The sequence below is a fragment of the Aythya ferina genome, assembly GCF_964211825.1.
Source record: "Aythya ferina genome assembly, chromosome: 3".
Classification (NCBI taxonomy): Eukaryota; Metazoa; Chordata; class Aves; order Anseriformes; family Anatidae; genus Aythya; species Aythya ferina.
The window spans coordinates 116,270,844-116,298,687 of NC_140298.1; the positions used below are offsets into that span (position 1 = coordinate 116,270,844).

Here is a 27,844-nt window from a genome sequence, read left to right on the forward strand (position 1 = left end):
ATTGTCTAGCTCACGTTTCATTTCACAGGTCATTATTGCATTAAGAAGTAAATCGACCAAGTCCGGTAAATAACAGTCTGTGTTTTGCCCAGAGCTTCAAACCAACAATCTTAGCAGTCACCAACTAATATCTTTGTCATTTTTAACCCTTGCAGGGATCTGCTGGGGGCTAAACAATTATAGTCTTCACCCACCCCTAGCAGGTAAGCATTATTCATTTTATTTCTCATCCTTTCTTCCTGCAAAACCCACGAGGCTGGGTTTTTGCATTGTTGTTTTGTTTATTAGCCAACCTAGCCAACTGTGTGTCTGGTGGCCTTGAAAAACAACACATATTTTAGTGACTGCTGCAGGCGTCTTTAAACAGGCTGCTTCCTCTGCAAAATTAATTGTTGCAAAACGCAGTGCTTCCCCTGTAAAGCTCTGCAAGCTAACACTCAGCAGTTTGGTTGGATTATAGATATGCCTCTCAGATCTAAGGAAAATACTACAGTTTTATTCACAGGATGCAATTCACATTTCTTTTTTAATTGCATAAAGACAGGCATCTAGTGTCCTTAAAGGTAGCAGCCATCAAGCCTAGAGAGGCTGTATGATGTAGGCTGCTGTCCTCAGCTGTTGACTTAACCCAGAGCAGCTCACTTCTCCATTTTCCTCTATTTCTTCTGAAGCCTTCTGGGTTGATTTTCAGCGTTGGAAGCTTCTTCCAGAAGGTACCTGAAAAGTGTCAGGGTAGTATGTACTAGGAATAAAACCCAATTACTTACTCAGATCTGTGGGCACCACTGAAATGATAAAGAGTAAGACAGTGCATCATGAGGAAAGGCATGATGTATGAGTGACTGAGCTTTGAGGAGACATGCCTTCAGAGATCCCAGATAAGGTACTTGCCTCAGTTTTGATTCCCTGGTGCTGCAAACTCTCCTCAGTCCTAGCACACAGTTTTCCATCACACTAACCTCTACACTTTCTCTCCCTCTTTTTGTTCACCAGCAGTATTTAGAAACTCCTAATTACCAGATCTTCCCACTACAACACCCTTGTGTTTAGACCAATAAATCACTGTCAGACACCAAAGGTTCCTGCAGACCACAGAGAATCCTTACAGACCTGCAAAAATAGGGCCAGAGAAGACCTTCTGAAATTATTTGATTCATCCTTACCCCAAGGACAGGCAGAGGTCTACATGAATCACCTAAAGATGCTTATTAACCTCTATTGATAGGGATTCCACAACCCACTCAAGCAAGTTATGTCAGCTTTTCACTATCTTTTTTATAACGTTTCTTCCCTTATCTAAAATTATGTTTGATGAAATTTCAGCCTATTATTTTGTATTCCACAGACTTGGGGAGCAACTTTTCCTCTCTGCAGTAATCTCCCATGTATTTGAAGGCCGTGCTTGAATCTCCCATCCATCTCTTCTCCTCTTGACTGAGCCACTCATCTCTTTCAGTCATTCCTCATAGCTTCTGTTTTCCAGATGCCTAATGATTCTTGTCACCCTTAACTGTCAGGCTCCTAAATTAATCTATGGGTGTTACGTGCATCAGTTACTCAGCTTTCACAAACACCAATGGTTTATAAATCACATCTTAAGAACAAATGCCTGAAATAGTAGCCTCATTATGTCAATGATAAAAAAGCTGATGTACAGGTTGAGGACAACATTTGTATACAGAAGTGTAGAGAGGTTGATATTAAATCCATAACTAGATTCCTAAATGGAAGTGATGTGGTGTTTTGGGGGCACTGAGCTATTTTTTAATGCACAGGCAAACAAATGGGCTCTTCAAGAATTCAGTAACTCTAAAAATGGTGTCATTTTTCTACACAGGTTCTTAAATAGAGGAGTTCAGTTTGGAAATAGCAAACCTCATGTTTTTTCCTCAGAGATTAAAGCTAAAAGGAGAAGCTGGGGATTCCTCATTGCAATTGTAGGCAGAAACTATTCGCTGATACCTCTTCAAAAAGGACTGCTAATCTAAGGGTCAAGGTTATTGCCTGTACTTAGGGACCTGATTTTACATTCACTTTTTCCAAATTCCATTATTCTTAATACAGATATATGTATATACTTATTTTACATTTTATGCAGCTGAACACAGGTGCATGTTTGTTTAAAAGTACACAAGAATTTTGAAAAACAAGAAGTATAAAGAGTGATACAAAATGTTAAACTCCATTTACAGCAATCAATGTGCTAGATGGATGTATTTGCCCAAGGTATTTTGGATTTCTCATGAGAAAAGCATCTGATTCTCTCCATAGGAACAAGAAGATAATGTTTGATAGGTTTATACATTTGTGCACATACATATATTTGTATATATATATATACAAGCTTGTATGTATATATATACTATTGAACCCATGGACAATGAATGATGCCATTCATCTCATATACTAGCTTCAGAATTAATGAGATGACATCCCTGAAAAGGGAAAATTGCTACTTATTAGGGTCTGAGATATAGATGAGTTTGAGGGAAAGTATTATATAGTATTTCAAAATCAAAATGTCATATGGCCTGGTTGTTCCCAGTGCTGACCTAGATTTCTCTTTCCAGATCTCCAGTTCTGGTCTATTCCTCCATGATTTTCCAAAACTAATTTTGCAAAGCAACCCCTCCAACAGTATGCAACAAGTGTTGGCTGAGGAGGGGGAGAGGTATTTTGCCTTGGCAAAGGTTTCCCCTGGGACACAGCACCACAGTGACATCCAGATGCCCTGCTGTCGCGTTAAGGGGTGTAGCTGATTAACCGTTACGGGCCCGGTCGGATTCAGGGTACTGAACCAGACGGACATTCACCAAAAACACATTAACCGTCTGGGGGTCCAGTCAGACATTCACCAAAAACGCATTAACCGTCTGGGGGTCTGGTTAGATTCAGAACACTGAACTATCATGGATAACCACCCTCACCCTAGTTGCACTTAATGAGAGTTATCACAATGCAATCAAGTATGGTTTATTACAGCAACAGATAATCAGGTTCTTTTGGATTGCCGGCGATAATGACTGTCTGCAAAAGCAAGCTAGTATGCATCACAGGTGTGCAGCCTAGAAATAAACGCGTTAAAAGGATCAAAGACGCTATAGAGATTTATAAGCAAGTATTCAGATCTCACCCAAAGGCGTCCCAATGGGGGGGGAAGAGAGGCTCAGCCCATCGACTGATCCCAGGAGTCAGGAGGTCCTAAGGATGTTGTCCTCGGGATGGTATCTCCCCTGACGGTGGTATCTTCCCTAACATCCCCTCTCTCTTGGGCCAATTTATATTATTTTCTATCTTTTAAGTGGAGCTTGAGTGGCTCTAGTCAAGCATATCTTAGTTATGATTGGTGTAAAGTTTTCCCGTCTCTGTTTAAAGTAATAGGCTCCGATAAATTCAGGGCGCATGCTCAGTGAGGGGTGGTCGCACCTTGGAGGCGGGTAGCTTTTGGGATGGAGGTGTGTTTTGGTATTATCATGATATTATAATGAGCAAAAAGTACACTAGGGTACAGCATTTGTCAAAACATGACAGGTCTTTGGCTCAGGGTGGCAAAAAGTGCAGCTTTGTGCACAAGAACAATCGAGGCCCCACCTGATTACAGAGCCTAGCCATGGTGTCTCCACTCCACTCTACGCTCCGTGCTGTTCCTTAGAGCTAGCACACCAAGTTTCCCCAGTGCGATAGCATCTAAGGTTGGGAGCCTAGGGAGTGCTCAGATAATGCAGTTATGCCCTACCCTAAAAGCCTCTTCAATGCTGTACCTTTTCATTAAAATGTGAATGTTAGTTTTATTTTTCTAGTTACTTCAGGCTTTTACACCACACCTGCGGGTCTTCATTCCCAACTGGTGGTTTCACCACCCAAAGATGTCCTTCACTCTGCAATATTCCCCTCAGTTAACAGAGCTGATCCTTTACTTCAGTAGCTTCAGCCATCTCATGCTTGATGAGCCACCATATAGTTATTACAGATACAAGATTAATTTATCTCCCCCTTGGATTATTTTAAAGCTCATTTTCCCAAGGGTATCAAAAATAACCACCAAATTTATTCTCAACTTTGGTCTTGATTTAATTAAGATCTGCTGTAGTCTTAGCCAGGGATGTATTTTCAGGAAATTTAAGTAAAAGTCACAAGTAATTTCTAATCATATTAGGTTGGATTTTTATAAAACAATAACTTGGTAAGAGCTCTTTTAATCTCCTTCATTGCCACTTTCAACACATTTTGCATGGGCCATTTATTGCAGAAAAAGCAAATTTCTATCTGTGAACAACAACAGCAACAAAAGATTCAGAAGAAAACAATAAACATTTCAGGCCAATATTGCAGCTGTTTCATTCCCTGAATATTTACCAAACCTGCACCTGCATTCTCTTCTCAAATGTCTTTAATTACTACACTTGACTATGCATAGCAGGTATAGCTAACCATGCTCCTTAGAACATTAAATATGTATAGAAGATATAAAAGACAATTTCACACAGCTTTAGCCCTAAATTATATTGGCAGCCTGTGTGTCAAAACGATATTCCTCCACAACTATTATTTGTGAATCTTAATAGCAAAAATTACCTCTTTTTTTTCTTACCTATTATCCATGACTTACATTTGTTTTGGACTGTTTGCATCAACATCTAATTTTACGTTATTTATGATGAAATCTAGCAAACTTCTACGTATTCATATATGATATTTAATCTCAGTGTTATGCAGCCTTTTTGAGTTTTCTAAAACTGCAGTTGACAAGATAAAGTGTCTAAAATCCTGACCAAGCTGCTTCAGATAAGCATCTGCATATGAAATACCTACCCTTTTTGATCTAGAAAAGTACTGGCTACCTCTAGAGAGCAAGCAAGACTAGTATAGAAATTTCACAGCTTTAGATCTGTCTAGATTGAAAACACCATACGAAAATATAGTCTGAGTTATCTGCTGGTCAGATAAAAAGATCAGTTGTTCATATCACACTAATCTTCTCAATTCTCATTAACAGATTCCCACTAAAACTGATTAAACTTTTTTTTTCCAGTACAGCACTTCTTCAGCTTTTTAAATAATAAAAAAATAGTTGGAGAATTTTTTTGTTTAAAACCAAAGTCAGAATTTAAGTATTCAGTAAAGTTCTAAAATATGCTGCAGGCATGTTTCTTAATAAAAAGTTGAATATAAAATATATTTTTTGCTGATTCTAGTTAATGCAACCATACTTTTCAACCTGCCTAAGCAGGGTGGGGTGCTTTTAGATTAAGAGTCTGGCTGTCAGGGTTTTGGAAGGATATGCATTAATTCAATGACTGACCTTGGGCAAGTCACAAATTCTGTCCTCTGCCTGGGAAACTAGTGTCAAAATACATGCCTATCCCACAGGGGTATTACAGACCTAAATTTCACTGATTTTTCCACTGTACGTGGAGAACTTAAAGGAGGTGCCAGGTTTTACTAGTGTAAGGTAGAAAATAAATGCAGTTGTTCACAGAAAGGAAGTTGTTCATACAAGGCACATGTGCTAACAGCAAGAAAAAGTTGCATGATGGCTAAATCCTACAGCCTTGAATTTCCTTATCCTTCATTACATCAGAATTACTCTGATGACCAAAAGTTAATAGAACAGGGACTCTATCAGCTACAGAGTTGTAAAATAGGATATGCAAAGAAATTGCTGTCATGCAAATGTAAGGATCTTCTGTATCTGTACAGAAACCAGTATGGAAGTCTTTCAGGAAACAGAGTTATAATTAACAGTTTCACAAGATGCAGGAAGGTTTTTCTTCTGACTAAATTTGTAGCTGTGCTAAAGGGGAATAGTAAGAACAGGAAGGGCTCACTTCTGGATTTACACAAGATCACTGTGGGTTGGATCTCTCTCTCCATGAATGGGAATTTTCCAGGACGCCAACCTGTCTTCATGCTGTTTTACCCTGAAATCTGGAATCCTCACAGTCTGATCACAGAATCACAGAATGGCTGAGGTTGGAAGGGACCTCTGGAGGTCATCTGGTCCAAGCCCCTGCTCATGCAGGGAAATGTTTAATGTTTAATAGGCTTTAACGTTTCATATTCTTTTTAATATGCTTGTGCAGGGAAATATTTTAATGTTGAGATTAAGGACCCATATAGCAAGTTGCAATCTTTTAGGTTCACTTGGAAAGTCATTTTCTTCCCTCTAGCTAAGGAGAAAAACAGTTTTGTAAGTTTAGATATTGCAGACCATTTCCCTTCTGGAGACCATTTATCTTCTGCATTTCCCTTCTTACATTCCCATTTTTCCATCTATAGCACCATCTTAAACCTCTTCTATCACAGTCAATAAAAGAACAAATTGTTAAATGACTGATGCTCAATTTCTGGCTGCATGGAGCCAAAGAAATATTCACCCATTTCTGCTTTTCTTAGTCACTTCATCACTGAGTCATGTTCCTGAATCCAACAACAACTATTCAGATATTCAGATTTGCTTTTTCAGCCCAGATTGCTTTAGAAACGCCTAGAATGTGTCTGCCAGCTCTAAGAAAATGTATCTGTCTGCAGGCTCTAAACTATAACTTAAAAGATTTGGGTTCATCTCTCAGGAGTGTACAATGGTGGATATGCTACTTCCACTGAGGCTCACACCCTATGGGAGCATCATGAGCGAAACACCTTTGTGAATTGGCTGTGAAGCAAGGTGTTTCCTCAACTCTTTGCCTCCACCAGAAGCTCAGCCATCCCATACTTCTCTTGGTATGCACAGGGGCCTTGCAGAGGATGTATCAGCCCACCAGCTTCTGCCCATAATGTGTCATTCTCTCCTAGTTCACCAGAGATTACACTGGAGGGTATGCAGAAGGGGTCAGATGAATTTTCTACCATCCTCTGGTCCTCAGCTACATTTCCACCAAGGGAAGACAATGAACTTCAGTGCTACCAGGAACTGTTAGTGGGTTAGGTTATCATGAGGCACTCACAGAGTCCAATAACAGAGTCCATATAAATACTGCAGATAGCCAGCAGCAAATGGTTAGAGATTTAACTACACAGTGATGGTGGTGCAGGGCATTTAACCTGGACACAGAATTCAGCTGAGTACATTAACTGTTCACTTATCCTTCATTCCTCCTCTAGACTCATGCTTATAGCTAATTCTGCTATACAGCTTCTGATTCTGGTATTTCCTGTATCATGGTACCACTTAGTGCTCCAGGCCTGGCCCCAAGCTCTTTTGTAAGAGGTTTGGTATAAAGATGAGTTCTGGGAGAAAAACATTTTGTCATCCAAAAAGGGCAGCTCAAAGAGATTTAAATAATTACAAATTCATGTTAAACTCATTAAATTGTTTTGGGTAATTTGAAAAATGATACTGTGAAAGTTCCTCATACATGATTTAAGGGGGTTTTGTTGGAAAATATTTCATCCTAAACTTTTGCAGCATTATATCTAAAAGAAATAAAAGAACAAAAAGTAGCCTTAGATAAATAAATAATTAAGCTTTGTTTTATTCAAACACATTTTTGTTGTTGTTACTTTTTCTTCTGGCAGAAATAATAAGAACAAAAATTTGGATCTGTTCCTTCCTTTCTTTTTTTTCCTTTTCTCTTTTTTTCTGAATTCTGTGTTTTTTCCAGGAAACTAAAACTTCAGCTTTATGTGAACAAGTCCATTTCTACAGATAGCCACGATAAACAGACCTGGTCTATGACCCAAAAGGTAACACAGCAGGCAAAAGACAAGACACACAGGAATACAAATAATAATAATAATAATAATAATAATAATAATAATAAATGTCTACATGCTTAAATATATATATTACACAGCTTGCTACTGCCCATATGATATAGCCAGGACTCAGGAAGCCACGTGGTCCCTCCTTGGCCTATTGCAAAGACACATATGTACATAAATAATATATGTATTCTCTACCTGTTCTGTCTTCAACTAAAGGCATCATATGGATTCAAGAACATTAATATCATTCTGAGTAATCCACTGTGCTGCTGTTACAGCTCTCACAGCCTCTCTCTTCTATGGAACTCTTCAGGGAAAATGTCTTACTAGATTTTGTGACCCTGAAGTACAATGAGTGTTTTGGCTTTGTTCCCCCTGGAGTAAGCAGAATATCTTGAAATGGCTGAAGACCAACAGTTTCAAGCTGACTGTGCAGACTGGAAGCTTAAGGGGAATACATACATGAATTGGGATGAAGGTGCAATTAAGTCAGAGCTGTCGAGTCTCAAATAAATTCATGTCACTACACTGTGGAAGTGGCAAAGACGTAGTGTAGCTCCCTGAAAAAACTATCCCTCTTTTTATGTTTAACAAGGCTAGCAGATAACCACTGCATGACAGTGCTCTGATCAAGCTGCTAGAAGTTGCTGGAATTACTCTGGTTTAACAAGGCACCAGGTGGGGATGTGGATGAGAGGCTCAGCAGGTGGGTGCAGAGCACCCAGTTAACATCGCTACCAAACATTCATCTGGATTCAGGAAAGGCAGAACTCCTAGGGCCAAAATCTGCTCATCAGCATCATCTGGGAATACTGCTACCACCTTCCCTGGCCTTGAAGCACTGCCACAATGAGGGGCAATCTGGCCCCACAGAAGGAAAGCATTTTCTGGTATCTACTATGGGAGTCTGCACACCAATGTGCAAAACATTCAGTGTTACGACTTTCAAGAGGGTGACAGAGCGGGGAGAGAAGGGAAGACAACGACCATGAATTCACCTCAGCATCAAGCTGTGATTTTCCAAATGTCAGCCTCAAGATGAAAGGAACCTCAGGTCAGAATGAGAAATACAGAGGAATTAAACACAAAACTGTGAAGAGAGGGGAAAAAAATCCCATTTCATATTTGGGCAGCAAGAAGAAAACACAGCAATTTTGTTACAGCCTTGGAGGCAGGCAGCATTTACCATATGCTGTCGCCTCCATTACACAAGGAGATAAACCCTGTGGAGTGCAGGTTGCACTGTCAGTGCAGTTTAGATGGTGGGGATTCCTGGCACTCATATGACTATGTCCCAGGGCATGCTAAAAATGGTGAGAATCTAAATAAAGTATAGGTTCTGTATGCAAAAGTATGTGTGCATTAATATGCACGTGCTAAATGGTAATACTGCTAGGATATTAGCACTTGCATGCAATTCATAATCAGGGCAGAAAAGGTAGAATAAAAATCAGTGTGTTTGTGTCTAGACAACATATTAATCAGCCCTCTAAGCAGCCAGTTATAGTGGGATCCTTAGAGAAAAAGCCTTTACTGGGTATACATTAGACATTTTGTTTAAAGATTAAAGTTCTTCTCATGTTTAATCAGTTTTAGAGCAGGATGGAAAACAGGATTAATTACAGTCCCTTCCATCAGTCTCCCATACCGCCGGAGTCACAAATGATGCGCCTTCTCAGCAAAATGGCCGCCGTCAGCAGCAGGCGCAAGAAATACTAATTGTAATTAAAGAGTCTATTTGGAATCACAGAGCAGAGTTTTAATCAGAAAGAGAATGGAGCCTTGCTGTGTGAACTTTCAGAAAGTGGTTCCAGAGCAGAACGGGCCCTTTTAAACCAGAAAGAGGGGTCTTTAAACTTCTGGAGTCGGTTTTCAGTTTGATTATCTCCTCAGTGGGACATGGATGAAAATCCTTGCTGTGCCAATTATTGTTATTATTTTGCACTTCCATAGCAGTTACATGGCAAGTCTTACTCAACAGTCTCAGAGAATTTTGCAAAGGGCAGGTAAGTTCTGATCTGGTCTTAAAATGAATAAATTAAACCCTAAAGGGGATAAGGATTGCCAGGTGACATGATTCTGGGAGATGGCAGAGAGGCATTGGTGGACACAGACCTGTGCAATGAGATCTCCTAGACTTCACCACTGCAATTCACTACTTCCATCCTGAAAAGGCATCACCCAGTCTGGGGCCATAACCACGGACCTCAGCTGCAGGTCTCAACGAAAGGCTGGGATGCACCTACCTCTCATGGGTCAAGTGTATGCATGACTGTGTAAGCACTCCAGACAGCACAGGCACTTACCAGCTTGCAAGTAGAACTGTGTCCATTCAAATTCGGACTTTGGGAAAACAGAAACAGGTGGTTCCAGGTCCAGGACACTTCCATCCAAATCCTTGAAAAGGGCTTTCCTCGAACCTTTGCAACTCTTTTCGGGGAACATGGTGTCTTCAGAGCTCTGTACACTGGCAGGCAGGAGACAGACAAAAAGAAATTATTGTGCTGTGCTGTTGTCTGCAACTTATTTACACTGAAAACAAACACTTCTGTGCATATATGCGATGCCTTGAAATTTACTAGGTGAACTCATATGCCCATGAAAAGACAGAAAATGACAAATAAAGTAAAATGAATGAAATCTAAGCAGACTAGTCAATGTCTAGCATGTTCTGTAAAGAAATCCTGCAGCAATCTTTGTATTTTGACATATTGGTATCCAAAAAAAAAAAAAAGAGAGAGATAAATCTGCATCCTCTCCCACCAGATGTTGGCTGGGTTTGGACAGAGAAAATCATTTTATTTCCAGTGTAACTCCTGTCCCCAAATTTCAAGCTCCCTGAAGTTCGTTTGGGCCAGTGTGGGCTGTCATGGTCCTTGGAGCCAGCTGTTGCAGTTTGAGTACCTCTGGTTCTTTCTTGGATTTCCTGATTTGAGGAACAGCAGTGATATGACCATCAATATTCACGTGCTATTAATCTTTGACCTATGCTAGATGAAATCTATAGTTACTGAGTGACTGTGAAACATGCTGGCTGCTGCCACACAGTGACCAGGAATGCCTCTGCTGCAGTGTGCAGGGCTGATATGGGACCATGGCTCCCCAGGCATTGCTCTTCACTTCCACCAGGTGATGGATTGATTTTTGTTTACAGATTGGTGTGTGCTTACATAGCATTTTGATAAAAAGCACAGGCTTCCCAGTAGTACCTGTTTGTCTTGTACTTAGCACTATGTCCTGAAAAAGAGGGAACCCTCTACAGGGCCAGAAGATTGCACCTTCCCATGACCAACTGAGTTTATGCAGGAGAAATCATGAAGTAAGGTGAAATGACTGAAAGAATGAGAGAAGGAGCCAGGAGTCTTTGATGGTCTTAAAGTGAAGTGTAGGTGAAACTAAGCTCAAAACTATGTTCACTACACAGTCACGCATATCTTGTAGTACTCCCAGCCAATGAGTAGCTACTTCTCTCCTAATGATAAGTTGATATGTTCAGGTTCCAAGAACAGAATTAAACCCTAGTTTAAAAAAAAAAAAAAAAAAAAAGAGTTTCAAAGCATTAGTCCAAACCAGTACAAAGTTCTTTTTGGATGGGGTGAGAACATATCTCCACAGATTACATCTAATTCTCAAATGGATTCAAACTCAACTTTTAACATCAGTATGTTCTCAGAAGGAAATTATAAGTATAGTCATTTAAAACTGCCAGGAAAAAAAAAAAAAAAAAAAAAAGTAATTTTTTGCTTATAACATTAAAGGTTGGCTTCCACAGAGGGAGATATCTACAGCAGGACAGGTTTGTTGGAGAGGAACTTGCCTCACCTGAGACATGTGCCTAGGAGAGTTAGGATGAATCATTTTCTAGACAAGCATCACTATTGAATACAAATCAGTTGAGTGTCCTCTTTAGATTACACACCTAATCTTTTGATCTCTAAAGTTTAGAGAGCAGAATAATTTGTTGGAGATCTTAAGTGCTTTAACTGGTCTTTGACTAAATGCTTAACACAGCTTAAGAGAGCTAGCCAATTGGCCGTATAGCTCCTATTACAGAAATGTAGTGAGATGCAATGACTTCTACTCCAGCAAAGCCCATGGAAATACTTTTAGATTGCTACATGGATACTCTTTAATCCTGGAGAACACTTAGAATTTCTTGAGACCAAGTTGGAAGAACACACTTATTGACATTAAGAGTGCAGCAAAGTCAAATAGGCAATGATCCATATTAAGGAAAGAGAATCACATGGACCAGTGTTTCCAATCAACATTACTTGAAAGATGTGAAGAACAGCGAAAGTTCCTCTGATCCTGACAGCTAGTGCAATTCTTCAGCATCTCTCAGAAGATCCAGCATTTTAGCTGGCTAGGTCCACCAGTGGGAAAGCAAGGCACTTCATGCTCTTGCCATATTCCCTGATGTTTCTATTTCCTCTCTTGCTCTAAGGCAATGCTCACCTTCTCCTTGACAGAAGATATTCATCAAGATATCCCGTCAGGGTGCTATAGCAGAACAATGCAGCCACAGCCTGGATCCAGCACAGCAGTTGCACAGTTGGACTAAATAAATGCATGCAGATAATGCATGAGGAGCACTGAGAGATGTAATCTCCCTCAGAGGTTTACCAGAGCCCTAAGAAAACATTCTGTAATCCACATGCATTCATCACATTTGAAATCACCAGCTCTTGCAGTGGACTGCGTATTCAGCAGCTCACTAATAGCATAATATTGTGGGATGGATACAAGAGTGAAACATAATGGGAGCTGACAAGCTGGACAGGTCTCAGAAATCTACACACAAACTAACGCCCAAAGCAAAAAGCAAAAATATAGAATAAAATAAAAATTCTTGCAGAAGGCTGGAGGGGCTCTAAACATAGCAGTGTGGGACACCTCCAATTATTTTTGACTGGCAAGCGGAGTCCATGCTGGATTTCTTTATTTATTTATATTTTTTTTCCACTACTTCAAGGCTTTCCTGACATAGCCTCTATGTTGTGTTCACCCATTGTAATAAATAAATTGGCATGTGGTTTCCATTGGACGTGGTATGTTTGAACTGCTACAGCCATCAGTGACTTAAGGTTACAGATGAAGCTCTCTCCCTCCCTGCTCCATGTTTCTCCACACACAGCTGATATTCTCCCTTGGCAGGAGCAGTTCTGGCAATCATTTGACATCTCACAGCCTGCCTGGTACTGATCAACATTTCTGATTTGATCTCGCAGGCAAAAATCAAGCTCTGCTTCCCCAGCCAAAAGGACATTCCCTATCTCAGTTTTTTTTGCTGAAGGTCCTGACATTTTCTGAAGCCTGAGGCTGAGAATTCAGAGATGCTCGGGACAGAGTTTTAAGAAATAGGATATATGAACCTTGTTTTGCTATACAAACATCAGTAAGAGAAGAAATCCAAGAGGATTGGTCTGGAGATGCACCTTGATAGAATCTGAACCTCAACTCTTCAAAAATTGCCCTTAACTAACAGTTACCTTTTTTCTTTTTTCTTTTTCTTTTTCTTTTTCTTTTTCTTTTTCTTTTTCTTTTTCTTTTTCTTTTTCTTTTTCTTTTTTTCTTTTTCTTTTTTTCTTTTTATTCTTCTTCTTTTTTTTATTTTGGATTTGAGTTTTTCTGTGCATATTTGTTTGATGTCTGAGCTTTTTCATTTTTTTCAGCCAGGAACAGTACAAAAGAAGACAGATACAAAGGATGGGACTGCTCTGCACCTAGACACTCAGTCTAAAATAATTGCTTAAACTTTCAATAAGATAAATTTTATAACATTATTTCATATTTTATTTTATTATTTATAATATAAAATTATATAAAACTATAATTATATTTTAATAAGATAACATTAAGATCAGACAGCTGATAGAGGTTAAAATAGTCCCATATTTGTTGATTTTTATTTATTTATTTATTTAATTTTCAGAAACCATTGAAAAAGGTTCTAAAAAAAAACATATTACCTTGCTGGATGAAAGTAAAATTTGTCCTTCTCATTGACACGTAACATCCTCGATCTCTCCGCTGTGATAAGGGGCATGATGCCTAAATGGTCAGCATTTGACATGATGCAGACATCCCTGTCTTCACTATAGCAGCTCTTTGTAAAACCAGTAAATGTGACGTCTACCAGAGATTAAAAAAAGACCAAGAAAGAAAAAATAGTGAGAGAAAATGCAATAATTAGATAGAGAAAAGCTCCATTCTGTGACCTTTCCTATGTGAAATCGCTGCCATATATACATGAAAATCATTTTTTAAACAGACTATTTGCTTTAACCTATACTTTCATTTAGCTTTAGAATACACTGTACCTGAAGTTATATCTTAAATTAAGATTAAATTATGAAGTTATATCTTAAACTAAGACATGCACAGGAAATGAAATCAAATATAAAGTGAGAAACACAAGCATGATTGATTGATTAATTTGTTGGAATCAGTCAGAACGATTCTAAAGATGAGTTGCCATGGATGGTTTATTCACTTGCCAGATTTTAATGTAAGATGAGCTGTGGCTGGTGACAAATGGTTGGCTATGGCATTGAAATCTTCTATAGCTACAAAATCCATAACTGGCAAATCTTTCTTTTGCAGTCTTTAAACATTATGATTCCTTATGACAATAAAAGTCATGACTGTTTCTGTGTAGCCGCAGTCATCGTGCTCAATGTAAATTCTACAGGAAGTGTGCTAACCCTCAAAATTGGCATCTTTATTTAGGTAGAGATAACTGCTGTTCATAGAGATGCACCAAGTGAAAAAATAATTAGTACAGAAGAGGAGGTGTGTCTGAGGTAAAATAAACAAATTAGTACATAATTGCACTGTAGTAGATAAAGAAAGTGAAAAATACCAAGTACTATCACAGAATCACAGAATCACAGAATTTCCTAGGTTGGAAGAGACCTCAAGGTCATCGAGTCCAACCTCCAACCTAACGCTAACAGCCCTCCACTAAACCATATCCCTAAGCTCTACATCTAAACGTCTTTTGAAGACTTCCAGGGATGGTGACTCCACCACTTCCCTGGGCAGCCTGTTCCAGTGATGTATTTAATATGTATTTAACTGAATCCAACTGAAGAAGCGTTCAGAAGGATTTCCCTACCATGTCCATTTCCAGGTCCAACATAATGTCCATGTCCAGTTAAGTGTGAAAGTCTGAAGCTTCAGCCTTGGAAAAATGAAATTAATCAAGACAGTTACGGAATAGTCTGGCCAATATAAGTGGAAGACCAACCTTTCAGCTTCATGAGTCCCAGCACTTTTGGACAATGAACAACTTTGTGCCATGCGTTTTCTGGCCTCTGGCTGGGCATAGTGGTAAATGTAGGCCATAAAATCCCAACACGGCCTCTTCGAGGGTAGTATGGTGGTCGATCTCTGGAAGTTAGGTCAGCTGCATGAGGCTTGATCCGGTCACTGATGCAGTCAAAAGTTGAGCTTGTTGCGACAATGACAGAGTCTTTAAGTTCCAGGAATCTTTTCCCTGTGTGACACTGCTTGGCATAGAGACAATATAATACTGGCATGAGACCCACGGTGTTGTCCACCAGCACCACATTGTCTATAATGACGCTACTTCCAAGGTGGAACATCATACCATAGTCATAATTCTTGTAAGATAGAAAACCTGTGATTCTAGTGCAGGTCGGAAAACCATCTCCCCCGTAGAGATGAATTCCATGGAGATTTGAATGGGCCACATTTTCACTGCAACATTCTCTATCTAGGAAACAGTCTTGGCCCCTGATATGGAAGCCAATCCGCTCAGATCCTGCCACAACATTGCCATAGAGGGAGACACCAATGGCAAGGTTCACCTTTATGCCAGCAACCCAGTTTAACAAGCCCTCTGGTTGCCTGCTCAGAATAACAAGGTTCCTGATGAGAGAATGCCTTTGTCCTTCCAAATCAATGCCAGGTCCAACTGTGTTGAACACCATGTTATCATGCAACACGATCCAGTTGCTCATGACTGCTTTGATACCACCTCCACAGCTACCATGAATGCTGGATGACACCACCGAGGACTGTTGGGATATGTTCCTGAATTCAATGGCAGAAAGCTGAGGAGGCCCAAAGTTCAAAAATTCAATATTTGAGAGCTGAAGGACACCTGTAATGAGATAAATATAGTGAAATAGAAGCTTCCAGAACTACCTAAGAACTGGTTAAGAATAACACCCGTTTAGACTGCATTCAGGCATATAATAGCAGGCAATCTTTGTCAGTGTATTGCCAGTACTGGCTATTTGTTCATAAGTATGTAAAAAGTTATAGTAAAATACAACCAACCACAGAACAGAACCCCCAGACCTATTCCAAGGTTATTATGAAATATTATTATATTCATGTTTCATGCATGTCACACAGCCACAGTTTGCTTAGACCTGTTTCAAAGCACATGCCAATGGATACATCTGCTGTTAAACAGCTCTTCTTGGGCAGAACTGGTCTGGTTGATGAGGATAGGTAAATTGCTACTACCTTCAAACTCTCTCCCACTGGAATCCATAAAATGTCCCACCAGCATCCTCCCAGTGCAAGCCAAATCAGACTTGATCTGTATGTTCCGTGTTAGGAGTCCAACTTCTGCTGCCAAACGGATGCGTCTACCGTCTTCTGTGTCATGAAAATGGCCTGGGGAGTTTCAAGAGACAAAATGTGATAAGTGTCTATCATACCTATAAACCACTGCTTTGGGGAATATCTAGCCTGACAGCTTATGCACAGCATCTCTGCAGAATCTGCACTGACATTCAGGTGGGTTTTTCCTCCAGCACCATCTACGTGCATCAACACTAAAACAGAAAGGCCACCTGCCTATCAAATATTCACCATGCTCTTATATTTTACCAACATATTTTGTTTTTAGAAAAAGAAGGTGCTCAATCTTTTCCCTGCGGTGTGGAGATGCCAAATCAATTAACAGATTCACACTTCATTTTTTAAGCTACATGTGCAGGAGATATTCTTCAGTACAGATACACTACAGAGCTTATCTCCATGAATTCTTGTTAGAATCAGACCAATGACAGCATTAAAAAGCAATTTCCTACAGATATCTGGTTTCAGGTATTTTCTAAAACAAAGTCTTTCTAAATGAATCCTTTGAGAGAGCCTATGCAGGTATCTAGCCTGGAATTCACCTTTGGTGACTTTCAGTATCTCCAGATTTAATTGAGTTAACCAAAATACTTTTATCTACAATGGAGAGAAAGAGCCAATTCTCAAGTGTAATTCATTATCTATTTTATACACCCGCTTTAATGGGAGAAGAAAATATAAACGAGAGGTACCTATTTTTCTGCTTTGACACATGTGAACATTTACTCTAAAATCTATTTTTGCCTAGGTGAATCCCAGTATTTCTGTTGCTCTTAATTCTTATGTCAGTACCCCCCTTTTTTTTTTTGGTTATGATGTCTAATAACTACAGTAGTACTCAATAATGTATGTAGTCATTTCATCTCAGGATATACTTGCTATATCTACCTTAGTGAAATAAATAAGCTAAGAATTGTCCTCTGGCCATGAGACCAACTGGCAAGCTTCCTCCCTCCCTCTACAAAAAGAAAAGCCATGCCCTAACTACTGAAAACAGGGCCTAGGCATCTTTGAACTTCATTTTTTGCAAAAACACAATTGTCATATGAAACTGCCATTGAAGCTATTGTCAAGTACAAATATGGACAATAGTAGAACACAGCACAGTCCCAAGTGATGCTTAATTTAATGGAGTAGCTGTAACCACTTAAAACACACAATATTTCTGAACCTTTTCATTGATCATACTTACTTCTCTGGCTACTAGTTCAAACAAAGACTACATTTAAAAATAATACCTTAAAAATCCTGGGTTTAAGGCCTCAGAATTTGATCTGTTAATTTTAATTCTTTTATTTTTACTACATAGAAAGTAATAATTTTACCTTGTAGGCTAAAATAAAATTAAATAAATTATTAACAGTGCATCTCTTTTTTTCCAGTTAAATATAGATCTCATATAATTTACACAATAAGTAGAGCTATGATAGGTGAAGTAATAAAGGTATCTCTCTGTGATCATAATACAAAGATTGTAAATCTATTTATGTATTAGGTAACAAATACATTAGTTTCATGTCACAATCACATTTTTTACTTGAAACTCCAAAAATATCGTTTTGCAATATGAAAAAGGGCAATGTTGTGAATTTTTCAGTTTCTGACACAGCATGAAAATAGTGTAAATGACTTTTTAAAAAAAAAAACAAAAAACTTTTCCACTAAATTTTTAGTTATTTGCTCTCTGTGTTAACTAGCTCTAATTAACACATGAAACACCAGATGAAACACCAGGAAGTTTTTCAAAAGTATTAAGCACTGGATTGACTCTCTTTCAAGACGTTCTTGTTAGAATCAACTGTTCAGTGCAATTTTTACTGTCAGTTTTGCAGTATCAATATAGCAAGAAAAAAAAGCATGCAGATAAAGAAATGAATATGCATCAATAAAGTAAAACTGATCTTGGTGAGATTTGAGACAGAAGGTCCATGCTTCAGAAGAAAACTCTCAAACAGAAAGATATGTTTCTTACCAATATGCCTGTGGAGAAGGCGTTCATGGAGTGCTATGCTACGACCATTGACTTCTTTAAGTGTAACTACTTCAGCTTGATGAGCTTCATAAGAAGAAGAGCTGACCACAATATCTCCACCAGGACTCCAGTCCACTTCATCTTCCACCAAAATCCTGTAAGGCCAAGATATCAAATCAATGTTATTGCATTATGAATTATGCTCACAGATTTCCTAAAAAATGGACAACAGTTTTGCCAAGGCAGATCACAGAAAGAATCTTCAGGCTATGCTCTAGGAAAAATGCTTTAAGGCTTGCTGCATCCAAAAATGAATGCCTGAAATATGTAGGATAAAATTCATCCTGAAATGCTTGCTTTATACCACTGGTTAGCAAGGTATCTCGTATTGATAGAGGGCTCAAGTACGTTTCCTACCAAATACGTGTCACACCATTTTCAGTGACAGGGATATCCTACTTGGTTTCCATCTACAGGTCTGAAAGGAAAAAAAAAAAAAAAAGGAAAAAAAAAAAAAAAGCATTTTTGTAGGTTCTATTTGCCATTGATATGTACATTTTGCACACATCCCAGGTCATTCATAATAGGCTCTGCAGGAGGATCTGGATAGGTTGGACCGATGGGCTGAGGTCAACTGCATGAAGTTCAACAAGGCCAAGTGCCGGGTCCTGCACCTGGGGCACAACAACCCCAAGCAGTGCTACAGGCTGGGAAATGAGTGGTTGGAAAGCTGCCTGGTAGAGAAGGACCTGGGAGTACTGGTTGATAGTTGGCTGAATATGAGCCAGCAGTGTGCTCAGGTGGCCAAGAAGGCCAACAGCATCCTGGCTTGTATAAGAAGCAGTGCGGCCAGCAGCGCTAGGGAAGTGATTGTCCCCCTGTACTCAGCTCTGGTGAGGCCGCACCTCGAGTACTGTGTTCAGTTTTGGGCCCCTCACTACAAGAAGGACATTGAGGTGCTCGAGCGAGTCCAGAGAAGGGCAACGAAGCTAGTGAAGGGTCTGGAGAACAAGTCTTATGAGGAGCGGGTGAGGGAGCTGGGATTGTTCAGCCTGGAGAAAAGGAGGCTCAGGGGCGACCTTAGTGCTCTCTATAAGCACATTAAAGGAGGCTGTAGTGAGGTGGGGGTTGGTCTGTTCTCCCATGTGCCTGGTGACAGGACGAGGGGGAATGGGCTAAAGTTGCGCCAGGGGAGGTTTAGGTTGGATATCAGGAAGAACTTCTTTACTGAGAGGGTTGTTAGGTATTAGAATGGGCTAACCAGGGAAGTGGTGGAGTCACCATCCCTGGAGGTCTTTAAAAGACATTTAGATGTAGAGCTCAGTGATATAGTTTAATGTAGGACTGGTTAGTGTTAGGTCAGAGGTTGGACTCGGTGATCTTGGAGATCTCTTCCAACCTTGACGATTCTGTGATTCTGTAATAATACTAGACACCTGCATCTAGAAAACATATTTTTTTTCTCCTAACTTTAAACAGATTATTTGCTCTCTGAATGCTGAAAGTCGTCTCTGGACCTAGACACCAAAATATAGGTGTCCATCTGTAGGTGTGTGCATGTGCACTACTAGCAGTTAAGCTTCCACTGTAGTTGATAAAGACCTAACCAGTACAGCCAATAACAGGTGAAAGGTGATCCAGCTTTCTCTGTATTGGACACATAGGGCAGCATTTGATTGCCTAAACATGAGCAACCTGTTGTTGATTGAACTGTCCCAAGATATCTAAGAACTAGGGTAGCAGACTTGACAGGAGTAGCTCATGGAGCATTCCTGAAGGGACAGATGGAAGCCAGGGAAGGGATTCAAAGGCATCTCAGATGAGCTCAAAGGTACCAGATGAGTGTTTAATAGAGAAAGGAAAAGCACTTAATGAAAGCGAAATTGATAATGATCAGTGTATATATATATATATATATATATATATATATATATATATATATATATGTTAAATACCCAAAAGGTACTATTATACAGTGACCACTGCTGGCCAGGTGATGAGCTACACTCAGCTAATTGCTGATATAACAGACCACTGAGCGAATTCAGAGAATCTTGCATGACTCATCATGCAGTCAGATGTAATAGAAGTATAAAGAGAAAGGAAAGGCCTAGTGGGATGTAATTAGCAAGCTACGTTGCCAGGTTTTCTTGATGTCTCTTCTCACAGTCATTTTCAAAGATAAGTAGGCTCAAGATGAGTACTTCCAGTTTTCTGCACCTCTGAACACTCAATAGAGAAGTCTTTTGTGCTTGGAGTTAGCACTGGACAGCTTCTGAAAGGGCAGGAAAGTGTTAGTTTGACTCAGAGCTACATGTTTTTTAAGGATAAATTCACTGTCAAGGAGGAAGCAAAACAAAACAGAGTAACAAGAATAGGGCTTAAGTTTAAGGTTTTTGACAGTTCACTTGCAATACATATTATTAGCTGAATCTTAAGTCCAGTCCCAGACATACAGTCCAATTCTAATTTATCTCTTCTGGACCCAAACTTAACTCTTAACTCTTGCACTTCAAACAAGTCTCATAAGGGGAATCAGTAAGCAAGAGAAAGTATGTTTTGTATGATACACTGTCAAAATGCTCATCTGCTGAAATATTAATATAGTTTTTCACTGCAAGTAAAAAAAAAAAAAAAAGTATTTCTTTTTGTAAGCATAAATACTTCCCTGACTCATGTGCTGACTCATATTGGAAAATATATGCAACAACTTCTCTCAATCAATAGAAGAGCCACTTTCTTCAGCTATTCTAGGACTGACTTGCCTATTTCCTGTATCTAACCACATTAACTCTTAACTGGCTAATAGTATTAGTTTCTGAAAAAAATAAATAAATCTGTGGCCAAGATTTTTCATAATAAATAGCTTCCTCTCCTCTCCTCTCCTCTCCTCTCCTCTCCTCTCCTCTCCTCTCCTCTCCTCTCCTCTCCTCTCCTCTCCTCTCCTCTCCTCTCCTCTCCTCTCCTCTCCTCTCCTCTCCTCTCCTCTCCTCTCCTCTCCTCTCCTCTCCTCTCCTCTCCTCTCCTCTCCTCTCCTCTCCTCTCCTCTCCTCTCCTCTCCTCTCCTCTCTTCTCCTCTTCCCTCCCTTCTCGATTAAAAATTATTTCTTCATTAAATAATTAATTTTTAAATACTCAAGTCTGTAAGAGCTAATAACAAACAAATCCTACCTCTGAAGTTTGTGCCCCATTGTCCATCCTTACAATGAGTTAAAAATAATTCCTTGCCTAAATGCCAATATTTCACCTCTACCTAGGTGAGATCTCTTCCAATTAGTTTTTCTTAGGCCTAACTATTAGATTTTTTTTCTTTGAATATATGCATTTCAGTTTAAAATGAAGCATTTGGAAGAGTTACAGCAAAAGGTGATGAAAATTTCATGTAAGACAGAGTCCAGAATTAGAGCTCCAGAGAGAGAGGTACATGCCCATGCTACACGGGCTAACAGTGGTCAGGGCACTTACAGAAGAGATCCCTATACAGATGTTCATATATTCAGGTCAAAAGTTTGAACTTCAAGATGTAGCCAACCTAACAAGCAGCTGTGGTAACTCTGTTTAACCTGCCTTAGGAGGTGGTTTTGATTAAGCCTTCAGACTGAAGTCATAGGTAAGTGCTCGTGTAGTTAGGTCTGCTGGAGGAGCTGTAAAAGGTTATGGAGGGGTAGCAACAGGGGAGAGAGAAGGTAGGAATTTAAAATATTTCTGCTAAGTGTTAAGTGAAAATGTGTCTATACCTTGAAAGTTTCACATCCCAGACAAATACCTTACTCTTCGGGCAGTGCAGGCAATCTTATGTTCTCTGAGCCAATTAATTATCTATACAGAAAAGATTGACTCTAATAGCAGAAAATAGGATGTCTACTGCAGTCACCACTTCTTAAAGTGCTGATCAAAGATGTTGAAGATCATGGTTCATATCCCAGTTTTGCCTAATTCAGAGATGAAATTTGAATGTAGGTCTCAAACCAAAAGGGACACCTTAATCATCAAGGTATCAGTCATTTTGGATTCTTCCAAAAAGAAAGAGAAAGGTACAGGGAGGCAGGGAAGAAGGGAAGAAGAGAGGAAAGAAGGATGGAAAGACAGAAGAAAGCAAGGAAGGAAAGACAGAGGAAAGAGGAAAAACTTAGCTTCCTTATTCTTTAGAACTGAATCTAAAAATAGTATAATTTTTCTTGCATGATATAATATAGTTGTTCTTCTATCTAAACATAGTTTAAACAGTACCTGTCAGAAGGAAAATAGTAATATTAGTATAAGCCACTGGAATGGGAGCCCAAACTTTGTGTTTGGAGTAATATTTGGGCAAAATATTACCTTTCATTGCCAGGAGCAACGTTACTTCCAAGATGTGTCCAAGACTTCCCAGGATAACCACTATAAATTTGCACCTTTCCATAAACCCCTTAAAAAACAGAAGCAGAAGAGCAAAAATTAGAGAAATAATTAGAGAAATTATTTAGATGAACTGAATAACTAAATATATTGATACCTCTCTATATATTAAAACACGTTTCTATATTTTATTTTCTATATTAAGAACAGCACGTAACTTCCACTTGAAATAGAAAGTGAAGTATGAAAAATTCTGATATTATGCATTGAATTTTTTTGTTTCAATTCACTGACCCAGTGAATTCAAAATCTGTTCTGCATCTCTAATGCTAACCCTTCAGTTATGCTTCAAGTGTTTGAAAGGCCCCATTTAATTGCTTGAGCTAATGTCCTGCTTGGACAACTTTTTTCCATGACATCTTGTGTCACTATAGTCCAAAAGAAGACTGTGGCAAGTATTGATAACTTCTTTAACTCTCATCATCTGAGAAGATCTAAAATTCAAACATGAACCTTCTTTTGTCAATCCTATGGATCCAAATGTTTAGAAGTATTTAAATGTATGTATTTGGATCCAGCCAGTAGCTCTTGGATGTAATTCATCTCACTTCAGTCATGAATTTTAAAATAAACAATGTAAGTTTACACCTATCAGCCTAGGCTGAAAACTTTTAGGGTAATTTGTTTTATCCTAAGAGAGATCAAAGATAAATGAGACAAAACACCATCTTCCAGCACACACTTCTCTCCACTCTGTAAGGTCATTTTAATTTGTTGACAACTACCCTTTACAAATCTCATACCTCAAACCTAACCACTGATAGGTCAAGACTTGTCCCAAATCCTTGTGTGTATGTGTGACTCCTTTTAAGTCCTCTCTGGTTTCTCATATAAATACCTCAGAACCTGATATCTTGTTGCTTATTTGCCTAAACAAAATCTCCACAGAAACTCTAGGAACTGACCTAGCAAAAATTACCAGGTTTAGCTCAAAAAAAATGTGTACCTTTCTTAGATTTTTTTTTTTTTTCTGTAGAAAAATTATACCAAACAATTGCCTAAGATTGTTATCCCATAAAAAAATTAAACCCGTGTCTCATACCAATACTCCCTGGATGGACATTTATTTCCTCCAGACGATCACAGTAAATCCCTTCAGATGCCCGAAGAAGGATCAGTAGCTTTAAATCCTTTTCTAGAGGACGTTGAAAAGAACCTGAAATAAAGACAAAACAGCAACAACTGACACAGAGGTATTGGTGATATCTGTTATGCTGAAATGGCCCTCTCTTTTATCTCATGGAAATGGTCCCCATGCACTTTTCTCCATGTCATAGGTCCCTCCTGAAGCTCAGTTGAATTCTGTGAATGCCAGCAGTGGCTCAGTGTGGAAATATTTCACCCACACCCCTTAACTTAGCTCCAGGCTCTCCTTGGAGTCAACAGAGAGAAAGGAAAGTTCCTTCATTCAGTGACTTGCACACATCTTATACAGCCTGCCTTGCCCCCTGGAAGTGACTGCCTCTTCATTGACTTTGAAGGTAGCCTAGAGAGACCGCTCCAAACTCAGATATTTCAGTTCATTCTTAAATTAGGAGGGAATGGGAATGTGCCCTAAATTCAAATTAAGAGTCCCAGAAGGGTTTGCCCAAGGTCATGCAACAAGTGTGTAAAATGACAGGAGGTTCTTATTCATTCTGCTAATCACTGAACAAGCATTTCCTTCCTCCACCCATCTTTGCCTTTCTGCTCAGTTACAATTTCACCCATTCCCAGATAACTGTTCCCATTCTGCTGCCAGGATGGGTAAAGCAGTCTTTCAAACCAATTGAAAGATTTTATTAGAGCAGGGGAAGAGAAAATGCCCAAGAATTTTTGGTGTGTGTGATGTTGCTCTTATCTTGTGATAAGTCTGTACAGTAAACTGTATTCCAACTGTGACTTCATTTATTTCACCAAGGGTAGTTTACAGTTTCAGAAGAAAATGGCCCAGCACTAAACAGATACTAGTGAGGAAAAAGTAGGACAGTTTTTGCCCTGGAGAAATGTATGCGGAGTCCAGTAAAAGAGTTCAGCATTCCTTTAAAATTAGAGATTAAATCAATTATGCAACAGAAAACTGCAGCAGATGTAGAACTAAAAAATATATACATATCTGTACAAAATTAGCTGGCCTGTCATGTTCTTTTAATATTTAAAAATTACTAGTTTGGAAAAGAGCTGATTTTATATCCTAAAGAAATATTCCTCTTTAAGAGAATTTTAGTTAAGTGAAATCAAGAAATAAATTCATTGTTCTCCACCACTGTCTGATTGATATCTGCAGGTATATAAATTCTCTTTACAGCTTTTAAATGGATAAAAGATCAAGAGTACAAAACTTGCGTGCTCCCCATCTAATACGTCTCATACCAGTGAGTTCATTTCTTCTATGGGGACATGGAGGGAATTCAGTCTTACAGCATCCATCACCCATCTTTGGCTTTCTGGTTTTGACTTTCTTGCTTAAACTCCCATAACTAAATACTAGTTTCAGAAAAGAAAACTTAGTGACAAGCACTTTTACCACTGGTGCACTAGGTTAAACAAATATCCAGCTAGAACTGCAGAAGAATTACATTGACATTTGTGTCTATTTTTGTACTCAGAGTGATTGTTTTCCTGCTTCACCCTCACAGCAAGTTGTGATTTAAAATACTAAGCCTGAAGATATCTTCCCCAGTCCTCAGGTCAACCTCACCCCCTGGGATGAAGTGATCAGCTACACTGATGACCCAAAAAAGACTCAACAAAAAATATTTAGAGAACTTTATACTGGTTACAAAGTTATTCACAAATACCTTTTCCTATAACAATGATGTCCCTTTAAACTAGGGGATTATTATTATCATTATGAATTATTATTTGTGTTATTATTGGTGTTATTATTTTACTGCTGGTTACAAAGCCTTTAATATTTCTTCTACTTAAGTCAATTAAAAAAAAAAAAAAAAAAAAAAAAAAAAAAAAAAAGCTATGTGATATATCCAACTCAGCTCAATTTTAAAACAATTTTTAAGTAGACTTCCAGGCTTAACAATCACAGAGATCTGTTTGGAAACGCGAATTCTAAATTCTTGGCTTGGAACTTATGAATCCTTAAAAAGAGACACATGTACACTTAGCAAAAATTTGTGATTTTTTTAATCCTAAAAAGCATGGCATTTTAGAGAACATTGCCCTTATTAAAATCTCACACTTTCTCTCCCTCTCTCTCTCTCTAAAATCAGAGAGAGAAACAAAGCAGCTAATATAAAACTATTCATAATAGCTCATCACCATATTAAACCTTAGAAAAGAAATCCCAAAAGGAGAAGAAAACATTCATAGAAATTCTTCATTGCCTGGAAACTGAAAATAGTGTATCACACAAATGAACACGGGAGATATCTATGATTAGAAAAAAGACTTGCTTTAAGTAAATTTGGAACAAAAATAATCCTAATACTTGCTTATTTCCATTAATTGCTCAATTGTGTTAAGTCAGTGAATTTAAGAACTTGCATACAAGTGCTGCAAAAGAGTTAGCTCAGAAATGCATTGAACTACTAAAATTGATTTTTCAGTAAGTTTGGATCACTCATAATGTCTCAAAGAACTTGAAGGAACCTAATATTGTGTCAATATTCCAAACAAAGATAAAAGTAAGAACTGCAGGTAATTACAGCCCTGTCAACTCAACACTGATTCTAGAGGAAAAATAAATAAAAATGGAATGTCCAACTTTGAACACAATTAATAAATCATTAAAGGTGGATGATATAATTAATGCCAATCAACATGGTTTTATAGAAAATAGGTCCTGTGAAACTTCCTTGTTATCACATTCTAATGAAATTACAGGTTTACTTGATAAAGATAATAGCTTTGATATGATATAATCGGCTTCTCCAAGGCATTTGACTTAGTAGCACAAGACTTTCTATTAACAACCTACACAGGTACAACAAGAACATGGCATGTTAATTTCCAGGCTGACTGATAGACATAGGGGCTATAACTCCAGGTCAGTGTCTGGTCTGGTCTTGCAAGCCCTGTGGTACATGACATTTTATCAATGACCTAAACATGTCTCAAAATATTGGAAGATAAATTGCCACAAATGGAGAAAAAGATAGAGAAGGGTCAGCCAATACAGAAATAATTTGAAAGTGAAGCATTTAGGGGAGAAAGTGAAGAATGTTCAAAATATAATAAAATGGGTCTTGAAAAGGTAATGATGTCTATGTAAATGAATGAAGACTGAAATAAAACTAGGGAAAATAAAGATAATCCAAAAAAAATGAGTAAGGTCAGAGAGATGTGCTTTAGCTTAATCTGAGTCCAAAAGAATGGCTCATGAAAATGAAGATGTGGAAATGGTAGCTATCTCAGCTTACTCAAAGGACAATCCAAAACAGATAATGCACAAAAGCTATTGGACCAGATAACTTTCATTACCATATGAAATAACTGTCATATGAAATCACAACTTTTGTAATAAGCAGTTTTGGTAAAACTACCAAGTTGCTATAAACAAAGGACTCGCCATCTCTGCTGCACACATGTGAAGGATATGGGTTTAAGTGCCTGTCTTTGAACTCTGGATGTGAAAACTTCAAGTCACTTGTCCCACTTTATTGTGAAGAACAAGCCTTCCATAAAATCACATCAAACTCTCAAATTACCCATCCTGCACATGAGATGCACAGCAATAGAGCCCATTTCCTATTCCTACTACAAGTAGGTTTACCAATTTAATGAACAGCCTGGTTCATCATAAGGTGAGAAGATAAAGCATAGCTGGCAGAGAAGTAGGAAAAAGGTAATTGTGACCAGCAGCTGCCAGAAGTGTCTGGTGAGATGTGCAGAAAAGGTTAGGAGGGAATAATGTCTGTGTGTGCTGAAAGCTGTTCTCATACATGCATCTTTTTGCAGCTGGGTTACTTGGAATTTGAAGGGTTTGCTCATCTGTTGATTTGACACGTATGTGCCAGCCTGGGCAGAGCTCCTGAGCAGTAATTTGTTCACTTTATATATCTCAGGCACTTCAATGCAAGACAGAAGTCAATCTGTTGGTGCATAGGAGCTGAGCTGTCTTCTCAGAGGTAGTCAGTCATTGGAATAGTTTGCCCTGGGAGGTGGTGGAGTCACTGTCCCTGGGGGTGTTTAAAGAAAGGTTGGACG

The 27,844-nt window shown here is 38.7% G+C and overlaps 1 protein-coding gene across 1 annotated transcript in view; it reads right to left on the reverse strand.

Moving 5' to 3' along the window:
* PKHD1 (PKHD1 ciliary IPT domain containing fibrocystin/polyductin) overlaps positions 1-27,844 on the reverse strand; it is a 255,473-nt gene that overhangs the window by 56,838 nt on the left and 170,791 nt on the right. The window contains exons 54-60 of the mRNA XM_084515709.1: positions 23,742-23,855; positions 22,622-22,709; positions 18,302-18,456; positions 16,210-16,362; positions 14,960-15,838; positions 13,680-13,842; positions 10,014-10,174 (exon numbers count right to left, since the gene is read on the reverse strand). Of these exons, the coding sequence (XP_084371835.1) occupies positions 10,014-10,174; positions 13,680-13,842; positions 14,960-15,838; positions 16,210-16,362; positions 18,302-18,456; positions 22,622-22,709; positions 23,742-23,855 (1,713 nt within the window). The remainder of the gene's footprint in view (positions 1-10,013; positions 10,175-13,679; positions 13,843-14,959; positions 15,839-16,209; positions 16,363-18,301; positions 18,457-22,621; positions 22,710-23,741; positions 23,856-27,844) is intronic.